The sequence below is a fragment of the Marmota marmota genome, unplaced genomic scaffold (assembly GCF_001458135.2).
Source record: "Marmota marmota marmota unplaced genomic scaffold, marMar, whole genome shotgun sequence".
NCBI classification, from domain to species: Eukaryota; Metazoa; Chordata; class Mammalia; order Rodentia; family Sciuridae; genus Marmota; species Marmota marmota.
In genome coordinates, this window is record NW_026000081.1 from 2821546 (window position 1) to 2842214 (window position 20669).

General features: G+C 39.9%; 1 protein-coding gene across 1 annotated transcript in view; it reads left to right on the forward strand.

Annotated features, from left to right (window-relative positions):
- The window catches only part of Ahcyl1 (adenosylhomocysteinase like 1), a 38853-nt gene extending 20114 nt beyond the window's left edge, over positions 1 to 18739 (forward strand). Inside the window, exons 2-17 of the mRNA XM_015505081.2 lie at positions 3825 to 3936; positions 6154 to 6297; positions 7273 to 7373; positions 8000 to 8102; positions 9529 to 9623; positions 10259 to 10365; positions 11209 to 11325; positions 11560 to 11623; positions 12570 to 12658; positions 12982 to 13052; positions 13426 to 13520; positions 13604 to 13702; positions 14089 to 14157; positions 14687 to 14765; positions 15845 to 15965; positions 16715 to 18739. Of these exons, the coding sequence (XP_015360567.1) occupies positions 3825 to 3936; positions 6154 to 6297; positions 7273 to 7373; positions 8000 to 8102; positions 9529 to 9623; positions 10259 to 10365; positions 11209 to 11325; positions 11560 to 11623; positions 12570 to 12658; positions 12982 to 13052; positions 13426 to 13520; positions 13604 to 13702; positions 14089 to 14157; positions 14687 to 14765; positions 15845 to 15965; positions 16715 to 16721 (1473 nt within the window). The 3' untranslated portion in view covers positions 16722 to 18739. The remainder of the gene's footprint in view (positions 1 to 3824; positions 3937 to 6153; positions 6298 to 7272; positions 7374 to 7999; positions 8103 to 9528; positions 9624 to 10258; positions 10366 to 11208; positions 11326 to 11559; positions 11624 to 12569; positions 12659 to 12981; positions 13053 to 13425; positions 13521 to 13603; positions 13703 to 14088; positions 14158 to 14686; positions 14766 to 15844; positions 15966 to 16714) is intronic.
- The last annotated feature ends 1930 nt before the right edge of the window (positions 18740 to 20669 follow it).

Here is a 20669-nt window from a genome sequence, read left to right on the forward strand (position 1 = left end):
CTTGAATAAATCTTTCCTAAAGTACTTAGTGTACTTTAGTCAACAAATGTGATGACTAAAATATAATGTACCATGGGTATTACTCTGATCAGCATTCCTTAGCCATAGAGTCCACATGGTTAACCACATGTGGTAGTTTTTAATTCGTTTTGAATCAAGAGAGAGAAGGCAAAATTGGATAGGACCTGGGAAGGAGGGAGGCTGAGCTGTTAACATTTGAGTATTTAGGATATGTGTTTGTGAAAGTACACTCAGAATTTCTGATGGGAAAACAAATATTAATTAATGTCAACTAAGCAAGTAATATACAACAGTTGTTTTTCTCTTGAGGTTTATAACTTTTTTAGATTGCCTGTGATTCCTTTGATTTGGTAAGTTCTATATAACAGTTCTTTAGGCTCACCTGTCAGCAGGCTTACCACTAGATGGTGGATTTAAAGTACCCCAAATTATTTCTTCAGTAGAGCTTTTCGTTAACATTCTCAGTATGACATAGAAGAAAGTCAACCACCATACCTGCTAAGCTATTTGAAGAGGTACTTTAAAATAGCACATTAAACTGGCCTGATATTTAATTGGGTTTTTAAGACACAGCAAGTAGACTTCTGTATTTGGATGTGCTATTTGAAGAATGAGTCAATCTGACCTTCTAGCCTTTCTCAGATGTGTTAATAGTTCTAGAGTGGAACGCTAGTGTGCTTGTTCAGTTGTAAACTGGATGGTGAGCAACTACACACACAATAATATTTAACAGACATTTTTACTTTTTGACACTTTATCTACTTTTCCTCTTCTTCCCCGTGCTGTTATATTTAGGTCTAGTATTTCTTACAGATATAGATTTGAAGAAACTCTAAAGCACAACTTTAAGACAATGTGTGGAAGAAATCGTGGTGATAGGAAGTAATATAAACAGCACAACCTTGCAGGCATCGTTTGGTTTTCTTTTCCCAAATCATATTTGACTTAAATGCAGTCAAATTGAGTCCAACTCAATCAGTGGTCTATTCTTGAGATCTCATTTCAATGGAGAGGAAACTGACATCCAAAAGTTGCTTTGGGCAGCAGGGTCTTCATTTACAATGTAAAGGTGAAGAACACTCTAGAACGCTCTTCTCTTAGGGGAAAACAGAGCTGCTAGCTGGGAAGACAACTGGTGCAGCTAGGAGGCCTGGAGGAAACTGGCAGAGCAGGCACTCAGCAGCATCAGCTGGGATATGGGCTGTGTGCAGTGTATAGTTGGGCTGAGAGAGAGACAAGGTTATCATGAACCTGTGTGTTGCTGGGCCATAAGAGCTGCAGGAATAGACAGCCACCCATCTACATCAGAGCCTGGGTTCATGTTCTGCCCTCTTCAGATATGGACCATATCATTACTTGAGAGGTGGGGTGGCAGGAGCATCACTGCTTGCCACAGTCTAATATAGAGGGGAGGATTTTGCTAAGCTTTAGGCTGCTGATGAGCTTATTAATGCAAGGGGAGATTAGGAGTATTGATTCAATTCTTAAGTTGCTGAAGAGACATTTCTAACTTGCCACATCCACTTCTCTTATTTTTTTATCTAAAAATCTGCAAATGTTATTGCACTTCCCTCCCCTACCCTTACCTCCCACATAGGTAGTGTCTGGGAACATGCCCAGAACCTTTTGTAAAAAAAAAATGAACAAGGGAGGGAATCATAACAGCCGGAGAGGAGAGAGCTTCTAAACGGGCTGCCCATGCCAACAGCAGGGAGACTGGTGGAGGAAGGGCTGCCTCTAGAGACTGTTAAGAGGCACTGGTGGTCTCTCCACTGTGTATTTTTTCCACTACCAAAAAACTTCATACTGGATTGAAAGTCATTACCTTAGTGTTGGATTAATCTCTTCAGTCAAACTAGCTTTGCCAAGTGCAGAAGTCATATGAATGTGCAGTAGACAATCCTGTCTAGAAGGGCAAATGCTAACCTGTGGCCCTCTAGATGAGGTTTTTCTTGTTTGATTGGTCGGTTGGGGTTTTTTTCTTTTTCTTTGAAAAGTTATTGTGCTTTTGACATTTAAGGTATTTAAAATTAAAGTTTTAGCACCTAAACTAAAAATTCTGCTTTGGATAGACAAAGATACTTGTTAATCATGTTCTGGTAAAGTATGTGGTTCATCTTGAGTCTCTGTGGTTATCATTTATCTTTGAGACTCAATTGGCCTTATACAAGAAAGGATTTTGAAATGTTTACTCATTATACAGAAATTTTCTGAATGCCTTCTTACATGTATAAGACCCTGAGCTGAATACCACAATATGTAGCTTTACCCTGCTCCATGTCATAGAATCTGTCTTTAGACTTAATAAAACAGGCTGCGGACTTTGCCCCCTCAGTGTTTCACATAGTTACCTAAGGGGAAAGCTTGCCCAGTTAGATATTGAGCAAGATAAGTTTTAATTAAAAATACACTGAGGTTTTTCTTGCTGGCCTGTTGTCCAACTGCATTCTCTCCTTTCATTGTTCATGTGAATCATTGATGATAGAAAGTTGAAAGCATGAGCATGTATTCCTCTGATTTCTATGTTATGACCTGTGGAGTCTCAACAATTCACTTTTCAGTTTGTTCATAATGGCTGCCTGCACCTAGGCTGCACATTTAATCTTGAGTCTTACACTAGAGGTTGATGCTCCTCCAGCTACAGGAGGGCAAGGTCATACAACTGTAACTGAAGAATAGTTAGTTTACTGTTGCTGTCTCAAAAGTGGCTGTAACCATGTTGCTTGCATTATGCAGCGAAGATTTTAATTGGAAATGGTGGGTATACATGTATAGGAATGTTTGCTAAAGACTTGGCTTAATGGATTCTCCATGGGAACTTTTTTTAAAAGAGTTACATTGTAAGGAGAATCTTAATTCAGTTTCTCAAACCATTCTGTTATTTTAGAAAAGTGAAGTTTTGGAGTTTTCTTTTTCTTTTTCTTTTTTAGATTTTGAAGAAAGGGTTCCTCAGAGTTTAAACAGGAATTCATGGGGAATGTTTAAATCACATGATATAAGTTAGTACTTTCAAATATTTTAGAAACATCCATTAATTTGTGTATAATTTATAGTTAACTGCAAGCTATTTATTAAAGCCAGTCTTCCAAGTATCCTTCAAATAGTCATCTAATTCTGATTTATTTAAGGAAACTTTTAATAGTTTGCCAAGTCATTATTCTCTCCTTAAATTCATCTCTCTTTCATTGGTATATTCTGGTATTTTAAATTTTCACTGTTTATAGAAGGTTCTGGGGATACTACATTAACTTTATGATATATAGACACATGATTGGGCTCTGAGTATTGGCAATCTAACGCCAATCACCGTTTCTAGGCATCTTTTCATAATTCTTCAAAAAGCAAGACCACAGCCAACTTCACATTAATAATATGCTACAAGAGGATATTCTGGTGAAAAAAAAAAAAAAAACGGAAGTACTATGAGATCTGTCTTCTGATAGAGTTGTGAGGGAGGGTAAAAAGTTAATGTGTCAAGGTTATAAGAGGAAAGAAAATAGAATGGAGAGAGATGGATAAAATTGGGCAAATGCTAAAGAAAGTTGGCCTGTAAGCTTTTCCCCTAACCCCAAATTTTGTCGAAACATTTGGGGAGGAGCAGTAATTAGCATTTTGGGAGAAATCAGAGAGCAGCCTCAGCTGCTCAGAATTAGATGACTATTTGAAGGATACTTGGAAGACTGGGAGAGTTTAGTAGGAACCATGTGGTAACATTGACTTTTAGGGAAGATAATATATGGCCTTAGAATTCTCAGGTACAGAGATATGTAGAATTTCCTCAACATTTTTTCTTTCTCTTTCAGCAAATCCAGTTTGCTGATGACATGCAGGAATTCACCAAATTCCCTACAAAGACTGGCCGAAGATCTTTGTCTCGCTCCATCTCACAGTCCTCCACTGACAGCTACAGTTCAGGTAGGTGTGAACTTCATGTTCACTCTGATCTCTTCCCTGTTCTCTACCCAGTGCTCTTCACTTAACTAGAATCTGAAAACATACTTTATACCAAGACTTCCTGTCAACTGTTAATTAGTAATTAGGCAATGGGAATGTGCCCAGCCAGGCTTGTAGCTAGGGAAGCTTTTGTCATCTTGAGACTTTCTTCCCCTAGCTGTCTCTGTGTGTGGTCTGTGGCCAGTGCCTGGTTGGTAATACTGGGCCAATTTTGATTCCCACATTTGTCCACCCACATTGCAAAGAGAGGGAATCAATGTTATTTTGGCTGACAGAATTGGCCTTGAAAAGAACTATTTGGAAGAATAACTTCTTTGTATAAAATACACACTGTCACTTATCTCTTTCTTTCTTATCCAAGACTGCTTAAATTGTAATGATGACAATTAGTATTTCTGCTCTTTTCATTAACTAGATTGCCTTATGTTGAAGTATACTTCCCTGATAACCTCTGGAGTGGGAAAAATACAGACTACTATACAGTGATTCCAGCTGTTTCTTTTCAGTTCTCTCCTCTAATCTTAGCCATCTATAAGTCTGTTTCTACTGAATCATGCCCTTGCCAACTCTAGACAGGGTGTTTAGAAGAGAATGGAAGAGAAGATCAGATCTTACAAATTGAGTTCTAAAAGAAACATTAGTGACATCTAATATAACCTCTTCATTGTTCAGCTGAAGAATCATTGTTAAAAGATTAAGAGGCTTGTCCAAGGTCACCAGTTGCTGTTAATGTCAACAAAGAGATTAGTACCAAAAGCCATTCATTGTCCTTTGCCAAAATATTGTTTGCATTGTGTTACTAACATTAAAAGCTAGGCTTAAGGTATAAGGAATGTTTTTAAGAAAAGAAAAACAAACAATTATAAATAAATTTATCTCTGCCCTGTGCCACTGAAAATAACCCAGTAGATAGGCAGCCAAGAACAAATAGGGGTTAAGTACAGAAATAAACGAATATATGGATTCACAGGGGGCATAAGTATGCAAGAAACAGTTCTAGATATAATGGCTGTCATAAATCGAAGGATATCTAGGAATGACAAATAAAAAAAGGTGTAAGTGACAAGCAGACTAATTATAGCTAAGAAAAAAGGAAAATTAATTTTGAAAGATGGAGTTATAAGAGGAAGAAAGAGGGAATGAGTGAAGTCTTCAAAGATAGTGATGGTCATGTTACATAAATCTTTAAGAGCATTTGTTAAAGCTTAATGATATAGTTGTCATGGTGGAGAAGATAACCTATGGTAGTATTTGTGTGAATTGCAGTTCTGTCCTTCTGGAGGACCTATCTATAGAAGTTAGTGGGAGAGTCTTGGGGTACTGGCAGGAGAAATGATGAGGAAAATACTTGATGCAGAGGAAAGAAGTGACAAGGGGTAAAGAATGATTGTATATCCCCTTGCATATCTATCGGAAAGATATATTTAGCTTTTATATGACGTTACTATTTAAAGTTGATCATCTTAACAGACTTTCCCAAGGCTGGCAATAGAACCAGATCTGTTCGCCTTCTGTGTCACTTTTTTTCCTCTCTGTATTCCTTGAGCATAGTCTAGAGTAAAATCTGTTTTAAGCCTCTCTTACTGTTTTTTTTTTTCCGTATTGGTGGTTTTCAGAATGACCAGTAGCATCAGCAGCATCTGGGAATTCATTGAAAATGCCAGTTCTTGGGTGCCTCATGAGACCTACAAACTAGGAAACTTTGGCCACGGGGCCTTAGCAGTCTGTGTTTTAACAGACTATGTGATTCTGATAGATGCTTTAAGTGTGAAAACCAGTGACATGTAGAAATAGCATTCCTCATCTCCCTTAAATTATTCTTCCATTTTTTGCCAGGTCTCATTTCAATCTGGATTGGGACCAAGTACCTTTGTTATTACCTGGGATATCTGCAGGTGGTACAGGATTAGGATCAGTGGCTCCTAATTACAGGCCCTAACGACAGACTAATGACGGAGTCTCGTTATGGTGGATACAGGAACTGCAACACTGTGAGGTCCACAGTCATTTCATTCACACCAGCTATTAGACCTTGGAAGAGTAGAATTGAGAGTGACAAAAAAGAGCTCCAATTAACAGCATTTGCTTCACTTAAATTAAAGTCCCTTGGGGCCACACTCTGTAGAGTTGGGGCCATTGAAGTTTTTCTCCCCTTGTTTCTTTCTTTACTGGCTCTAGCTGCGTCTTACACAGATAGCTCTGATGATGAGGTTTCCCCCCGGGAGAAACAGCAAACCAACTCCAAGGGCAGCAGCAATTTCTGTGTGAAGAACATCAAGCAGGCAGAATTTGGACGCCGGGAGATTGAGATTGCAGAGCAAGGTAAAGAAAGGGAGTGGGTAGAGGTCAGAAGCAACCCTCTTACTGGTCATCGGAATCCACAGACAACTTAAGGCTTAAAAGCTACCCTAAAATGTCTTGGGAAAAGACAGTTTCCTGGACTTTTGGGTAAACACTTCTCTATCTAAGGAGCTTGAGCCTCAGAATTCTTGATCTTGTTTTCCCTTCTTCCTATTCTCAGCATGTGGTTATTACACACAGAGTAGTTTCTGTTTTCCTCCCCTGTGACACCATATTCCAAGATCTACAATGCAGAGTCAGCACAAGCTGGAGCACTACATACTGGTTAGTTATGTGGGATTTTACTGTCGCTGCCAATCCCAGAGACCCAGATTTCTCAGAAACAGCTGGTGTGGGAGGGTTCTAAGCTAAGGATATGGTGACCAAGGGTCTCATTTGGTCCTGAGCACCCTCTGCTGGAGCAGAGTAAAAGTGACTGACAATAGTCAAGTCTTAGTTCTTCTTCCTTGCCGCACTCCTGGGAAGGTCTCTTTACTCTTCCGTTGTTTTCATATTGAAGACAAGTTCTATATTGAGAATGGAGGAACCCAAACAGACTGACTGAACCCAAACAGGATAGGGTAGGATAGCAAGTGGCTTCTGCTAAAGGTCAAGTCATTCTTCTAGGTCTGGTGATTGTCCATGTGCCAAACTATTTCTCTCTCCCAAATGACTGATGAGACTCACTCTCCATTTTAGTCAGTTTGGGGAATTTACTTAATTCTCTGTTCAGCCCTTTGGATATAAAGCAGAAGCAGCAGAGGAAGAGAGATATGCCATGACAACTCTCCACTGTTATTTTGCCAGCAAAGCTGTCAGTCATCAAGGAATATGCCTAGAGCTTTCCTGCCTTACCTCGCCGTGTCTCAGCAGACCCAGACAGCCATGGATGTGGCTGAGCAGGAATGGATGGTACTGCTAGTGAAGCCCTAGCTCAAATCCTCTGTTCTTTCACAGACATGTCTGCTCTGATTTCACTCAGGAAACGTGCTCAGGGGGAGAAGCCCTTGGCTGGTGCTAAAATAGTGGGCTGTACACACATCACGGCCCAGACCGCGGTGAGTTTGTTAAAAGAAAATAGAGGGACTTTTCATAAGGGGAAGAAAGAAACAGATTTTTTCCTCCCCCAACTAACCAACCTCCAGATGCTATTAGATGGGACCTCCCTGTGAAACTATAATAGGATTTGTTACCTTCTTTTTGAATAAGTAAACCCATTTTTAATGCTAAAAATAAACCTGACTTAGGAAGATCTAAAATAGGATTGTTTTAAAATGCTATTAAGGCTTTTAGGTTGGGTTCAGGACCATGCGCCTGTAATCCCAGGAAACCTGGAGGCTAAGACAGGGATTGCAAGTTTAAGACTAATTAGCCTTAACAACTTCATGAGGCTGTGTCTCAAAATAAAAAATAAAAAGGGCTGGGGTTGTAGTTCGTGGTAAAGCATCCCTAGATTCAATCCCCAGTACCCCCCCCAAAAAAAAAACAACAACTTAGGAACATGTCTTTTGAGTATAGTTAAATCTCGTGTGCCCTGCCACCCCTAGATAGACTACACCCTTTACTAATTCTCCAGTGTAACACTTCTGTTGCTACAGAGTTATGGTATTGTGTTCTTACTGGTTTGCTCTCTGTGTCTGGGTAGCCCTTCTTCCTCACCCTATCTTCCTGTACATGCATACAGGTGTTGATTGAGACTCTTTGTGCTCTGGGGGCTCAGTGCCGCTGGTCTGCTTGCAACATCTACTCAACTCAGAATGAAGTTGCTGCAGCACTGGCTGAGGCTGGTAAGTTCAGCTTTTTCACCAGCTTTGCTTCAAATTAATTATCTAAACACAACTTTTTATATCAAAATTGTCATTACACTGTCATATGTCTAAGGATTCTAAAATTTGGGCAGTAATAAAAACATCAGCAGCAAGAAAATGGATAATAAAGTCAAGGTTGATATCCATGGTGGAATATTATATAGTCATTAAAAATGACATAAAGGGGCTGGGGTTATGGCTCAGAGGTAGAGCACTCGCCTAGCATATATGAGACACTGGGTTCCATCCTCAGCACCACATTAAAAAAATAAAATAAAAAGATATTGTATCCACCTATAACTAAAAAATAAATATTTTTTAAAAATGATAGTAAGAATCTAAGGATATTGAGGAAATGCCCAATTCTAATGCTAAATGAATGAGGAAGATTATTAAACTGTATGAGCTCAGCCAATCTCTTTTCATCAGAAGTCTCATCAATTTTAAGAAATACAAGTAAGTAGTACTTTTCATATTCATAGTTCATTAGATTACTTGGTATTCAGTATTGCACTGAAGCTAGGCACAATGACCTAGTCCTGTAATCCCAGCATCTCAAGAAACTGAAGCAGAAGGGTTCCAGGTTTGAGGCCAACCTCACAACTTAGTGAGACACCATCTCAAAAATTAAGACTGTTTCAATCCCAAGTTACCGTTCCCCACAAAAAATTTTTGCTTATATGAACTACTGGTGAGCTTAAAAATAAACATTGAATAATTTTTATTGTTAAAATATTCAAAAGAAAATCATAAAGTTTCTTTGAGGATCTCTTTTCTTCCTAGGGTCTTCAGAATGTAACTATATAACACTTTCGTTTTTCTTGTTTATTCTTGTCTGTTAAGTGTTTATTGGAGAAATTTAGGAAGTTCAAAAAAAATTCATAATCCTTTTTTACAGATGTTTGACTAATCTTTCTTTTCTTTTTCTTTTTGTTTATGAAATAAATGTTAGTATGTATGCAGTTTTATAATCTAAATACAGCATTTTCAAAAGTAGTTTTGATATCACTAAACTTAACATCATGTATAATACTCTTTCATATGTTCATGTGATTTTACCTCATTACTTTTTTAATAGTGAGCATTTAGGTTTTTTCAAAATGTTTACTAATATAAATAATGTTCTAAGGAACAACTTTGTATTAATTTCCACTTCATTTTGTTGTCTTAGAGTTCTAAGTTTAAAGAAAATAACATTCTATGATTCTAAATATATTTTTAAATCTCTTATTAATTTTTTTAATTTCTGAACTAAAAGTACTATTTTGACTTTGACCTTTTACTCTATTTCCCTCTCCAGAATAGGTTCTCTTGCCTTTTTCTCTTCATATAAATCTCAGAATTTGATACTAGTATAGGTCACTCTCCAAAAGAAGAATTAGCTGATTTATGTCTGCCTCTGTAGGAGTTGCAGTGTTCGCTTGGAAGGGCGAGTCAGAAGATGACTTCTGGTGGTGTATTGACCGCTGTGTGAACATGGATGGGTGGCAGGCCAACATGGTAATAATGCATGTTTATCCCACACTTCTGACTATAGATTTATTTCCTTTTTTTCCCTCAAAAGCATGGTTCCCTAAACATGTTTTGGATGTTTGGTCTTATACACTGACTTTGTCACTAAAGTGTTTAGCTTGATACCTATTCACAATGGGTTTGAGAAGCACGAGGCCCTGGGTTCAATCCCCAGCACCAAAAAAAAAAGAAGAATGTGTCTGAGTACTGAATGGAAAGGTGGGGGAAGGGCAAGACTAGCTCAAACACATGGCTCAAACGTGGCAGAACGAAATTGAAGGAAGTGACATTGTCCCACTTTGTAGGATTCTGGTTCTTACCTTTCTGCCCCAGCTCTCCTTTTGTGTTCAAAGGGCTGTGTATTTCAAGACTCTGGACTAAAAATGAATCTGTGATTAGTCTAATACTCTTCACTGTAGCCTAGAACAAAGCTAAGGATCCTTTTAACCATTTTACACCAATAAATTGACTCTGTTTCCACTGTCTAAGCCTACTATATGGAGCTCTAAGACATGCTCTTCCAAAACATACAGGGCTCTCTTACTAGTGCAGAAAGTGGGCTCAAAGTTCCCCCTAGCTCTAGCAGCCTGAATGCCCATAGAAGTCTTCTGGCTGTTCTGTAGATCCTGGATGATGGGGGAGACTTAACCCACTGGGTTTATAAGAAGTATCCAAACGTGTTTAAGAAGATCCGAGGCATTGTGGAAGAGAGCGTGACTGGTGTTCACAGGTAACAGATTCTGGAGTAGCTGCCCCTTGTGTCCTTGCCTCAGCAAATTCTTCTGGTCTCTTGTTAGGCTTTAGGACTGTGTTTCAGACTTGAATTAACTAAATGGGATAAAACTGAATTTTCACTTTCAAAAAATCAAGGTGACCCTAGAAGGAAGATTTTTCCAGGTTCTAGTTCAAACGTTTTTCTCTCCCATTTACTCCATTGAGTAATTCTCAAAATAATGTTTGGGGAAAGGGAGTAGGGAATGAATGTATCTTGAAAAACTGTAATCAATATTGTATTGCAATTTTATATTTGAAATATGAAAATGAAAATCTGTAAAGCTACATCTTATATACACAGCAAAAAGTAAAACTGCCAAATATTCTCAACTTGTTGGAAATACCTAAAAGAAGTGTTTCTCTGTTGGGGGCACATTGTACATCCTTGCTCTCTCTCACTCTCACTCACTCTCGCTCTCTCGCTCTCTTTCTCTCTCATATACATACACACACAGGAAACCGTATCAGAATCATTATAATCTTTATTTATCAAAAATAGGCATGGAAAAATGTTGATTTAAGGATATAATGTCCCCTTTATGGAAGAGAAGTTAATTTATTCAACTGAAAGCTTTTAATTTAATTTTCCTTCCAAAACTAATGGGTGGAGAGAGAAGAAAATGAAATAAGTGGGGAGAAATGACAAGGAAATAATTATGTTTATTCATATTCTTGGGCAATAAATAAGACTGGGGAGGGTACCATGGAACTTGAACAGAATTAGGCAGATTTTGCCGTTTGTTATGTTTTACCAGCTAACTTGGTTTTTGTTTGTTTTTGTGGCCTCTTCTCCCTTTAGGCTATATCAGCTCTCCAAAGCTGGGAAGCTCTGTGTTCCTGCCATGAATGTCAACGATTCTGTTACTAAACAGAAGTTTGATAACTTGTACTGCTGCCGAGAGTCCATTTTGGATGGGTAGGTTGAAATATATAGATGTCACACTTAAAGGGGATAAATCTGGATTGGGTTGTAGTGTTAGTCTGATGTTATTGCAGTCTTGTCCCCTGGTCTTCCTTTGCCTTTAAGAGTTTGTTAGAGGGGCTCATTTCATATGAGCTCAGCCAACTTCCAATTGAAATTCTCCTGGGCATTGCCCCACACTTAACTTTGTGCAGAGGGACTGAGTTGAGCCCTTGTCTGTTTCCACAGCCTGAAGAGGACCACAGATGTGATGTTTGGTGGGAAACAAGTGGTGGTGTGTGGCTATGGTGAGGTAAATAGCTGGGCCTCAGTGTCTCTGTCTTTTCATAGACTTACTAGAAATAGCAAGTAAAGGAGAGTTGTGCTGTCAGTCCGGAGTCACTGATGCAGGGTTCAGATGTGTTTGATGTATATCAAAGCATTAACAAAAGTCCTGTATTCAGATTCGTGAATAGACATACAGAATGAGTTTTCAAATTTCACCAATTTGTCTTATGAAATTTCATTATCATCCCCCCATAATAATAATAACCTCTTATGAGATGGCCCCACAGGTGACTTGCAGTACAATGAAAGGTGAAATCTGAAGTGGCATATAATTGACAATCTGTATACTAGAATAGGTTGCAGGAGATTTTATTGTCTTCAGCAGCGACACATAGAAGTTCCTGAGCTGCTAGGCTGTCCTCCAAATAACACATTGCAAGCAAGAGTTATCAGAATTTTTTGTTTGTATTTTTGTTTTGTTTTTGTTTATCACAGTGGTAGGCCTCCTGCTAGGCAAATGTTTTACTGCTGAGCAGCATCTCCACCCAGCCCATATCAGGTTTTTCTGGAATACAAAAATAAGAGGTTTCAGGGCTAGGTATGTTGCTCGGTGGTAGAGTGCTTCCCCAGCATGCCAGAAGCCCTGAGTTCAATCTCCAACACCACAAAAAGAAAAAGAAAAAAAAATTAGAAGTTGCAGTTGCTCTTGCTTGGTCTTGTTTCCCTAATAGTAACAGTTATCCCAAGCCCCTCACCCTTGCTGTGACATGTCTGCTAATTATGTCTTTAACTGAGGTTCACAACATGATCTTGTCTGTTTCTGCTCTGCTTGAGGTTGGAGCCTACCTACAAGTGCTCACTAGATGATTGGTGATTTCAGGAAGGTTAATTCCTATCTCCCAAAGACCCTGCCTGCCCCATTGTCTCTGCCTTAATGTACCTGGCAACCTGGCTGTTCTTGTGTTCTGCAGGTTGGAAAGGGCTGCTGTGCTGCCCTCAAGGCCCTTGGTGCCATCGTCTACATCACAGAAATTGACCCCATCTGTGCTCTGCAGGCCTGGTAAGAACAGAGTGATGGTGATCCATTAGATTCATCTGGGTACATCACATTTCTTAGAGTTCATGATTGATTATATTAATCGTCTTTTGCAGAAATTTTCCAGGGGGAGGAGAAGACTAGGATTTCTCTGTTCCCTTCATTATAATCCTGGGGCTGTCCTAGAGCCTCTTGGCCTTTCCATTCCTGGATGTGGCTCTGAAGAGGCCAGTTTGTGTAGTTTAGCACAGCTTATCACCTGCCATCCCTGCAGAGGGGGATTTTGTGACCAGCTTCCCTCCCACTGCCTCCTTGATTTGCTCATAGTGTTTCTTCTTTTCTTCCAGCATGGATGGGTTCAGGGTGGTGAAGTTAAATGAAGTCATCCGGCAAGTTGATGTTGTAATAACTTGCACAGGTACGTATTAGTGCTTTAGTACTCATGGAGAAGTGTTCACTCCAAGGCTAAATCTTGAAAGTAACCTGACTGGCATTCAGAAACAGTCAGTGAGACCGGTGCTCAGTATGGTGTCTCAGAACTAGAGGAAGTTATCAGAACAGTAATTTGTGTTTTCCAGAGGAAGGAGCCTTTTTCCCCTGATGCCTTTCCATACCACTTGATTTTAAAACCAAATAATTATGTTGAAGGAGCTGCTGTACACTTTCCTCATAACACATACAAGCACTTTAATGCCAGCAAACCTCCTCTGTCTCCCTTGTTCTGACTGAAAACCAGTCAGTGCCTTTGTGGCCTAACATCTCTTCTCTCAGCCACCCATCTTTGCTTTCAGGAAATAAGAATGTAGTGACACGGGAACACTTGGACCGCATGAAAAATAGTTGCATTGTTTGCAACATGGGCCACTCCAACACAGAAATCGACGTGGTGAGGCTTCTCTCGGTTGTTGTTGGGGCTTTCTTCTCTGTTTTCTGTTGCAGCCACAATCAGCTGTGCCTTCTTCCTTTCAGACCAGCCTCCGAACTCCGGAACTGACATGGGAGCGAGTACGTTCTCAGGTGGACCATGTCATCTGGCCAGACGGCAAACGAGTCGTCCTCCTGGCAGAGGTACATACAGAAGACTGATAGACAAGTAGTCCTTTTAGATCTATAGGATGAAGGAGGTGGGGAAAAAATATTTGACCTGTGTTTCCCTGAATTCTGTCTTTGTTTGTTTCTCAAATGGTCTAGTCCATCAAAATAGAGGCACTCCAGGTACATCTAATTTAGCCTAAGTAACAATTTCTTGACCATAGCTAATTTTCAACCTTTCACACTCAGGTGGATTTGCAGAAAATAGGATAAAACCCAGAGTCCTGATCTGGAACTGTAATTATTCTTCTACCAGCTGAGTTGGGAGGGGTATAAAGTCCTTTCCTACATTTGCTTAACTTGTATAGCAAGGGGATCTGAAAGGGGCAATAGCTCATCCCAGGACTCTCTTACCTTTCCAGGGTCGTCTGCTCAATCTGAGCTGCTCCACAGTTCCCACCTTTGTTCTGTCCATCACAGCCACCACACAGGTATGTGGAAAATGCCCACTTTTCCTGCACTGAGACTTATGGAATCAGGGGAAGTTTGCTGTGCTCTGCCCTGTTCTCCCCCCACCCCCCACGTCATACATTGTGGTGACTTCAACTTTCTCAAGTATAGAAAAGAGTCATTAGGGGTTGGGGTTGTAGTTCGGTGGTAGAACACTTGCCTAGCATGTGTGAGGCACTGGGTTTGATCCTTACCACCACATAAAAGTAAATAAAATAAAGGTATTTTTAAAAAATTAAAAGAGTCATTAGTTTGTGTCTATATCGTCTGGTCAGTTGAGAATAGTGTTCCAGCTTAGTTGTATTTAGTGTGTTCTTTTGTCAAGTACTAAATGAAAACACCAACAAATCCTCTTATGACATGTATGGGCCTTTATTCCAGGCAGAGTCCTAGGTGCTATCATGATGGCAGATCATTATGGTGATCCTAAGGTTCTGTTAATCATAGTTTTATTTTTAAATCCCATTCTAAAAAGTGTTTTTGTTTTCTGGTCCTCTTTTCCCACCTTAGGCTTTGGCACTGATAGAACTCTATAATGCACCTGAGGGACGATACAAACAGGATGTATACTTGCTTCCTAAGAAAATGGGTGAGTGAAAAACAGTGAAACCGATACCGACCCCTAGATAGCTTCATGGTTTGGTAAAATGACTGTCATGAAGAGCACTAGATTTAGAGTCAAAAGTTGTGATTCCTCTCTAGTGCTTACTAGTTGTTTGACATCAGGACAGGTTCTAGTCCCCATGAGCCTCCATTTCTTGACCAGTAAAGTGAGACTAATAGTGATTATAGATTTGTAGAATTGCAGAATTGTAGTAAGAGCTCCAGCTAATGAGTATATCAGCAGTTAGCACATCAGTTTAAGGTCAATGCTCTTGTTCTCAAGTAGCCTTATGAGTTCAGTAAATGTCCCAGTGCAACTGAGTATAACCTAGAACAAAAATGAGAGACACAGAAACAGGTTTTAGGGTCCATTTTCAGTCTTGGTTTGAAAATCGCCTTCTATCCAACCTCCTGTCATTCCAGAGGACAACCTGTGCTTAGTTCATGTGACATAATACATCTCAAATCCTTTGCCTTTCTGCACAGTGGAGCTCACCTCCATCACTTAATGGCTAGCCCCAAATACATGGCTTAAAGCTAAAAAATTTCTTGCTCTGGTCCCCTCCAATAGCTTATCTCAGATTGGTTTTTCAAAAATTCAGGTTCATAAAAGTCAGAAAAGCTTTTCTATGGAAAGGTAGTAAATTATCTTAGAAATCCATGATCCTAAGATTTAAGGCCTTTATGGATCTTTTCCTAAATGAATGTTAATGACACAAGATTCTTTTGGAGTCTACTTTGATTTGTAATTTTGACTAGAACTTGATCCAGGAAGGTGGGAGTAGTATGGAATGTGTGGCTGCTGAGATGAAGCCAAATCTTTTACCAGAGAAGGATAGAAAGATAGAGGTTGACCCATTTTATCCTAGTAAGTGGTTTTCTAAATGCATTTTGGAGAGACCGAGAAGTACCCTGCCACAACGAAGCAAATGTTTCAAGATTCTTTCAAAGTTACTCTGGTGCTGTCCTCTTCCTCAAAAAGCTTCAAATGAAAGCAGAGAAGGGGTATGCCCTGAGAGACATATTTGACAAGAAAACTGCCCCCTGCCACTTTGCTCTTCCTAGATGAGTACGTTGCCAGCTTGCACCTGCCGTCATTTGATGCCCACCTGACAGAACTGACAGATGACCAAGCAAAATATCTGGGACTCAACAAAAATGGGCCATTCAAACCTAATTATTACAGGTAACTCAGGGGAAAGCAATGAAAAGCTCTTCTCCCTGATATTAAACCAACCAGCCCAGCCCAGTTTTCTCTAGTAAAGATGAGGTACCATACCTGATTTTGAAAAGTATAAGAACTCCGCTCCAAATTAACAAAGTTGGGGCTGGGGAATGTAGCTCAGTGGTAGAATACTTGTCTAGCATGCCTGAGGCCTTGGGGATTTTGGTTCCAAGCCCAGAACTAGGGGGTGGAGTGGCATGTAAAATAAACAGGGTGAGCAGAGAAAGTATGTGGAAAAACAGGGGCAGATGATGGCCTGGGTATTGTCTGTGGGGATACCCACCCTGCCCAGGGAGAGACTTGGGAAAAGTTCCATTTCATATTCTTCTTGAAACTCTCATATGGAGCCAGGCATGGTGGCACATGGCCCGCTATCCCAGCAACTCAAGAAGCTGAGGCAGGAGGATCGCAAGTTGAAGGCCAGCCTCGTCTACTTAGCGAGACCCTGTCTCAAAATAAAATTTAAAAAGGAGTAGGCATGTAGTTCAATGGTAAAATGCAAGGGAGGCCCTGATTTCAATCCCTAGTACCAGTGGAAGAAAGAAACTCTAAGATTTGAGGCCTTTATGGATCTTTTCTTAAATGAATGTTAATGACACAAGACTCTTTTGGAGTCCACTTTGATTTGTAATTTTGACTAGAACTTGATCTAGGAAGAACTTGATATATGGAAGACATGGATATTAACCAGTCAATCTCTTTCTTTACAGATACTAATGGACCATATTACCGATGACCAGTCCACATGAACCACACAACTCTAAAAGAAATATTTTTTAAAATAACTTTTATTTTCTTTTATTTCTTTCCTCTTGATTTTTTTTTCTATAATTTCATTCTTGTTTTCTCATGTCATTATCCAAGTTCTGCAGAACATACAAGGACTTGCTTGCTTCATGGCTCTTTAGATGAAACTGAGGTTCAAGGTTCCTCACCCTAGTCACTAAAGAAGGATTTTGCTCTCCCCACCCAGAAAGGTGATTCTTTCTTTACCGTTTCTGGGGACTTTAGTCTTAATTGGGTACTTTATTAATAGGAAATGCTAAGGTACCTTTTATGTGGATAATATCTGCAATGTCTAAATTGCCTTAAAAGAGCCCATTTCTTAGCTGCTGAAATCAGTGCTCTTTCACTTCCTCAGAGGAGCAGGGATGGTACCTACCAGCCAGGTAGGTTAGATGTAGGTGGTGCATGTTAATTTCCCTTAGAAATTCCAAACCCTATTTCCTGTGTAAAGGTGGGATGTCTGGTTCAAAGATGTGTGCTAGTGAATGTTGCTTGTTAAGATCCAGTAGGCCCCCTTGAATTTATAGTACAGCCCTTCCTCCATTCCCACCAGCCTCTCTCATTTTTCTAGTTCTTAAACTGCATTCTACCAAATTGAATTTTGTCCTCTAGCATTTCTTTCTTTCTTTCTTTTTTTAATAACACAGTTTTTAGTATTGACACTGAGGAACTACTTGGGTGGTTAGTTTTTACTAACTTCTTTTGAACCTTTGGAGCTAAGAGTGCAGAGTTGAGTCTAGAAAAAAGCTAATCTCAAACTCTGATGAGTCCCTCTGTTTCTAGCCCCTAGTTTATAGCATCAGTGAACTGGAGCCATAAGCAGATTTTCTCAGCTCTGCCCCATACAGCTTATGCTGAAGGCCAATTTCTTGAGCCATTACTCTGTATAAAGCACTGAGCTCTATCCTTAGGGTTTATCCTTTAAGAGCAAATTTCTGGTTAGCTGTGCTTCTGCAACCTAAAATAGTTAAAGGGAGTAGGTATGGATGGATGGAAGAATGATAAATTGGGCCAAGGTTAAAGAAATCTTACTCTATATAATTTGTCTGGAACTATAAGCCCTGCATAATGTTAGTTTCACAGAAGTGGTACCATTTCTGTTTGACACCATGCCACAAAAAGTTTATGAGCTAAGATCTTAAAGGGCAGTTTGTAATCAGTGCATCCTGACTCATACTCTGAAAGAATCCCAGAGAGGCTCTCTCGGAGATCAAGAGAGATGTATTCCCATGCCATGCACCCTGCTTACCAGCATTTCTGCATGGTTAAATGGGCTTTATGCTCATAGGCTTTAAGCATATAATTATCCAGGATTTTAAATCCTTAACTTGTTCTAGCTTGTGATCCTTTAAAGTTGGATCATACATTAGTGCTAGATACTAGAAATTTCACTTCTCTGTTTCCATTGATCAGAGAAGCAGACATTAAAAACAGGAATATAAGAAAGTTTTTACCCTGCAGCTTCCTAGCAGGAGACAATTATCTTGCCAAAATTTTTCCCCCTTCTTTTCCCATTTCTCCCCCACCCAGTCCCTTCCTACTCCTTGCCAGTGTGACTGTGCTTTCTTCTCTGTAGATGCTAACAGTTGAAGCCCTTTTTCCTAGGGCTCGTAACCAGCCAATCAGAACACCATATCCATTAGGGGTCATAACCTGGCCAACAGTGTATCCATTGGGTCAGCTCTGCTGGAGGGAGGCGGCCCAGGTCCTGCTGCCCTCTGGTTGGCCCTCTGATCCTATAGCTATTATGTGTCCATAGGAATAATAGGTAAGGGCTCCGTCTCTGTCAAGCCATGTGACAAAGGACACTGTGGAAAATGTCTGGCATCAGAGGGAGCGTGTGGAGAGCAACTTGGGAGGAAAAAGTTCATTTTGTATTGAATGATTTTTAATGAATGCAATATTAATCCTTGCAGATGAGCAATAATCATTAAAGTCAATTAAAATGATTATTAGTAGTCTGTGTTATTCTTGGTTAAACAGCAAAACTGTTTTCTAGAATGGAACAACTCATTTTTTTGTACCAGGGATTGAACTCAGGGGCACCTGACCACTGAGCCACGTCCCCAGCCCTATTTTGTATTTTGTTTAGAGACAAGGTCTTGCTGAATTGCTTAGCACCTCGCTTTTGCTGAGGCTGGCTTTGAATTTGCAATCCTCCTGCCTCAGCTTCCCAAGCCGCTGGGATTACAGTCATTCACCACCGTGCCCACTCTATTATATCTTAAGATATATCTAGCAGGAGACAATTATCTTGCCAAAATTTTTTCCTCTTCCTTTTCCATTTCTCCCCCACCCAGTCCCTTCCTACTCCTTGCCAGTGCGACCATGCTTTTCTTCTCTGTAGATGCTAACAGTTGAAGCCCTTTTTCCTAGGGCTCGTAACCAGCCAATCAGAACACCATATCCATTAGGGGTCATAACCTGGCCAACAGTGTATCCATTGGGTTGGCTCTGCTGGAGGGAGGTGGCCCAGGTCCTGCTATAGTTTAGATGGTGAATGTCCCCTAAAGGTCCATATATTAAAGGTTAGTTCCCTAGGGTGACAATATTGGGAGGTGTGGTATAGACTTTGGGGTATAGTAGGTGGGTCACTGGAGGTGTGCCCGAGAAGGAGATTATGGAACCTTGGCTCCTTTCTCCTTTTTGCTCCCTGGCTGATGAGATGAGCAGTTTTGCTATACCATGCATTCCCACCATGATGTGCTTATTGCCTGACCAAAGGCCCAAAGCAGGCCAATTGATCATGGACTGAAACCTCCTCCAAAACTGAGCCAAAATAAACCTTTTCTCTGCGTAAGTTAATCATCTCAGGTATTTTATTATAGTGATGGGAAACTTACTAATACCTTAGTTTTATATGCCTGCTCTATCCCAAGCATCAGGCCTAGGCACTTTTTCTCTTTAAAGAAACAAATTGCTATGTAAACTTCAGAGATCCTCATTCGCATAGTCACCTTCTGAGACCTTATACCTTAATCTTTTTCTATAAAGGATGCCCCCAAAGTATAAGCTTCAACCTCCTCCCAAACCTATTTAAATCTCTGAAGTTGCATTGATGCCTCTTGATACAACAAAGTATGTGTCTTAGTTTGTTCCTGCTGCCACTTAAAAAAAAAAAAAAATCAAACTCAGTATTCTATAAAGTAACCAAAATTTCATTTTTGCACTGCTCTGGAGATGGAAGTCCAAAGTTAAGACAACAGTAGATTTGGTGTCTGGAGCAGTCTGCTCTTTGCTTCTAAGATAGCACCTCTTTTTACATCTTCATAGAGTAGAAGGCCAAACAAAGCCTAGTGAGTTCCCTCTAATTCTATTATAAAGACAGAAGTTCATCCCATTGGTAAAGGCTCTTTTCTTCTAATTTAATCACTTAAAGTCTCCACCTCTTAGTACTATAATTGGTGATTAAGTTTCAATTGATGAATTTAGGGGAATACATTGAGGCCATAGCATTCTACCTGAGCTCCCAATATGTATGTCCTTATATATGAAAAAAAAAAATTGTTAGATCCCAGCTCCTTTAGTCTTAGCTCGCAGCACCAACTCAGAAGTCTAAAGCCCAGGATCTCATTTAAATCAGACATGGATCATGCTCAAGGTTAGATTCATCCTGAGATCAATTTCTGTCCAACTGTAAATCTGAAATTAAACAAGTTAATGGATTTCCAAAACACAATGATCAACAGGTATAGGATAGACATTTTTGTTCTGTAAAGGGAAAATCGGGAAGAAACAGGGAGTTACAGATGAAACCCAACAAAGTAAACATTAAATTTTAAGGCCCCAGAATGATCGTTGACTGCATGTTCCACCTTCCAGATACATTGAGATGGAAGTTTGTCCCTCAAAGCTTTGAGGAGGGGGTGGTGCAACATG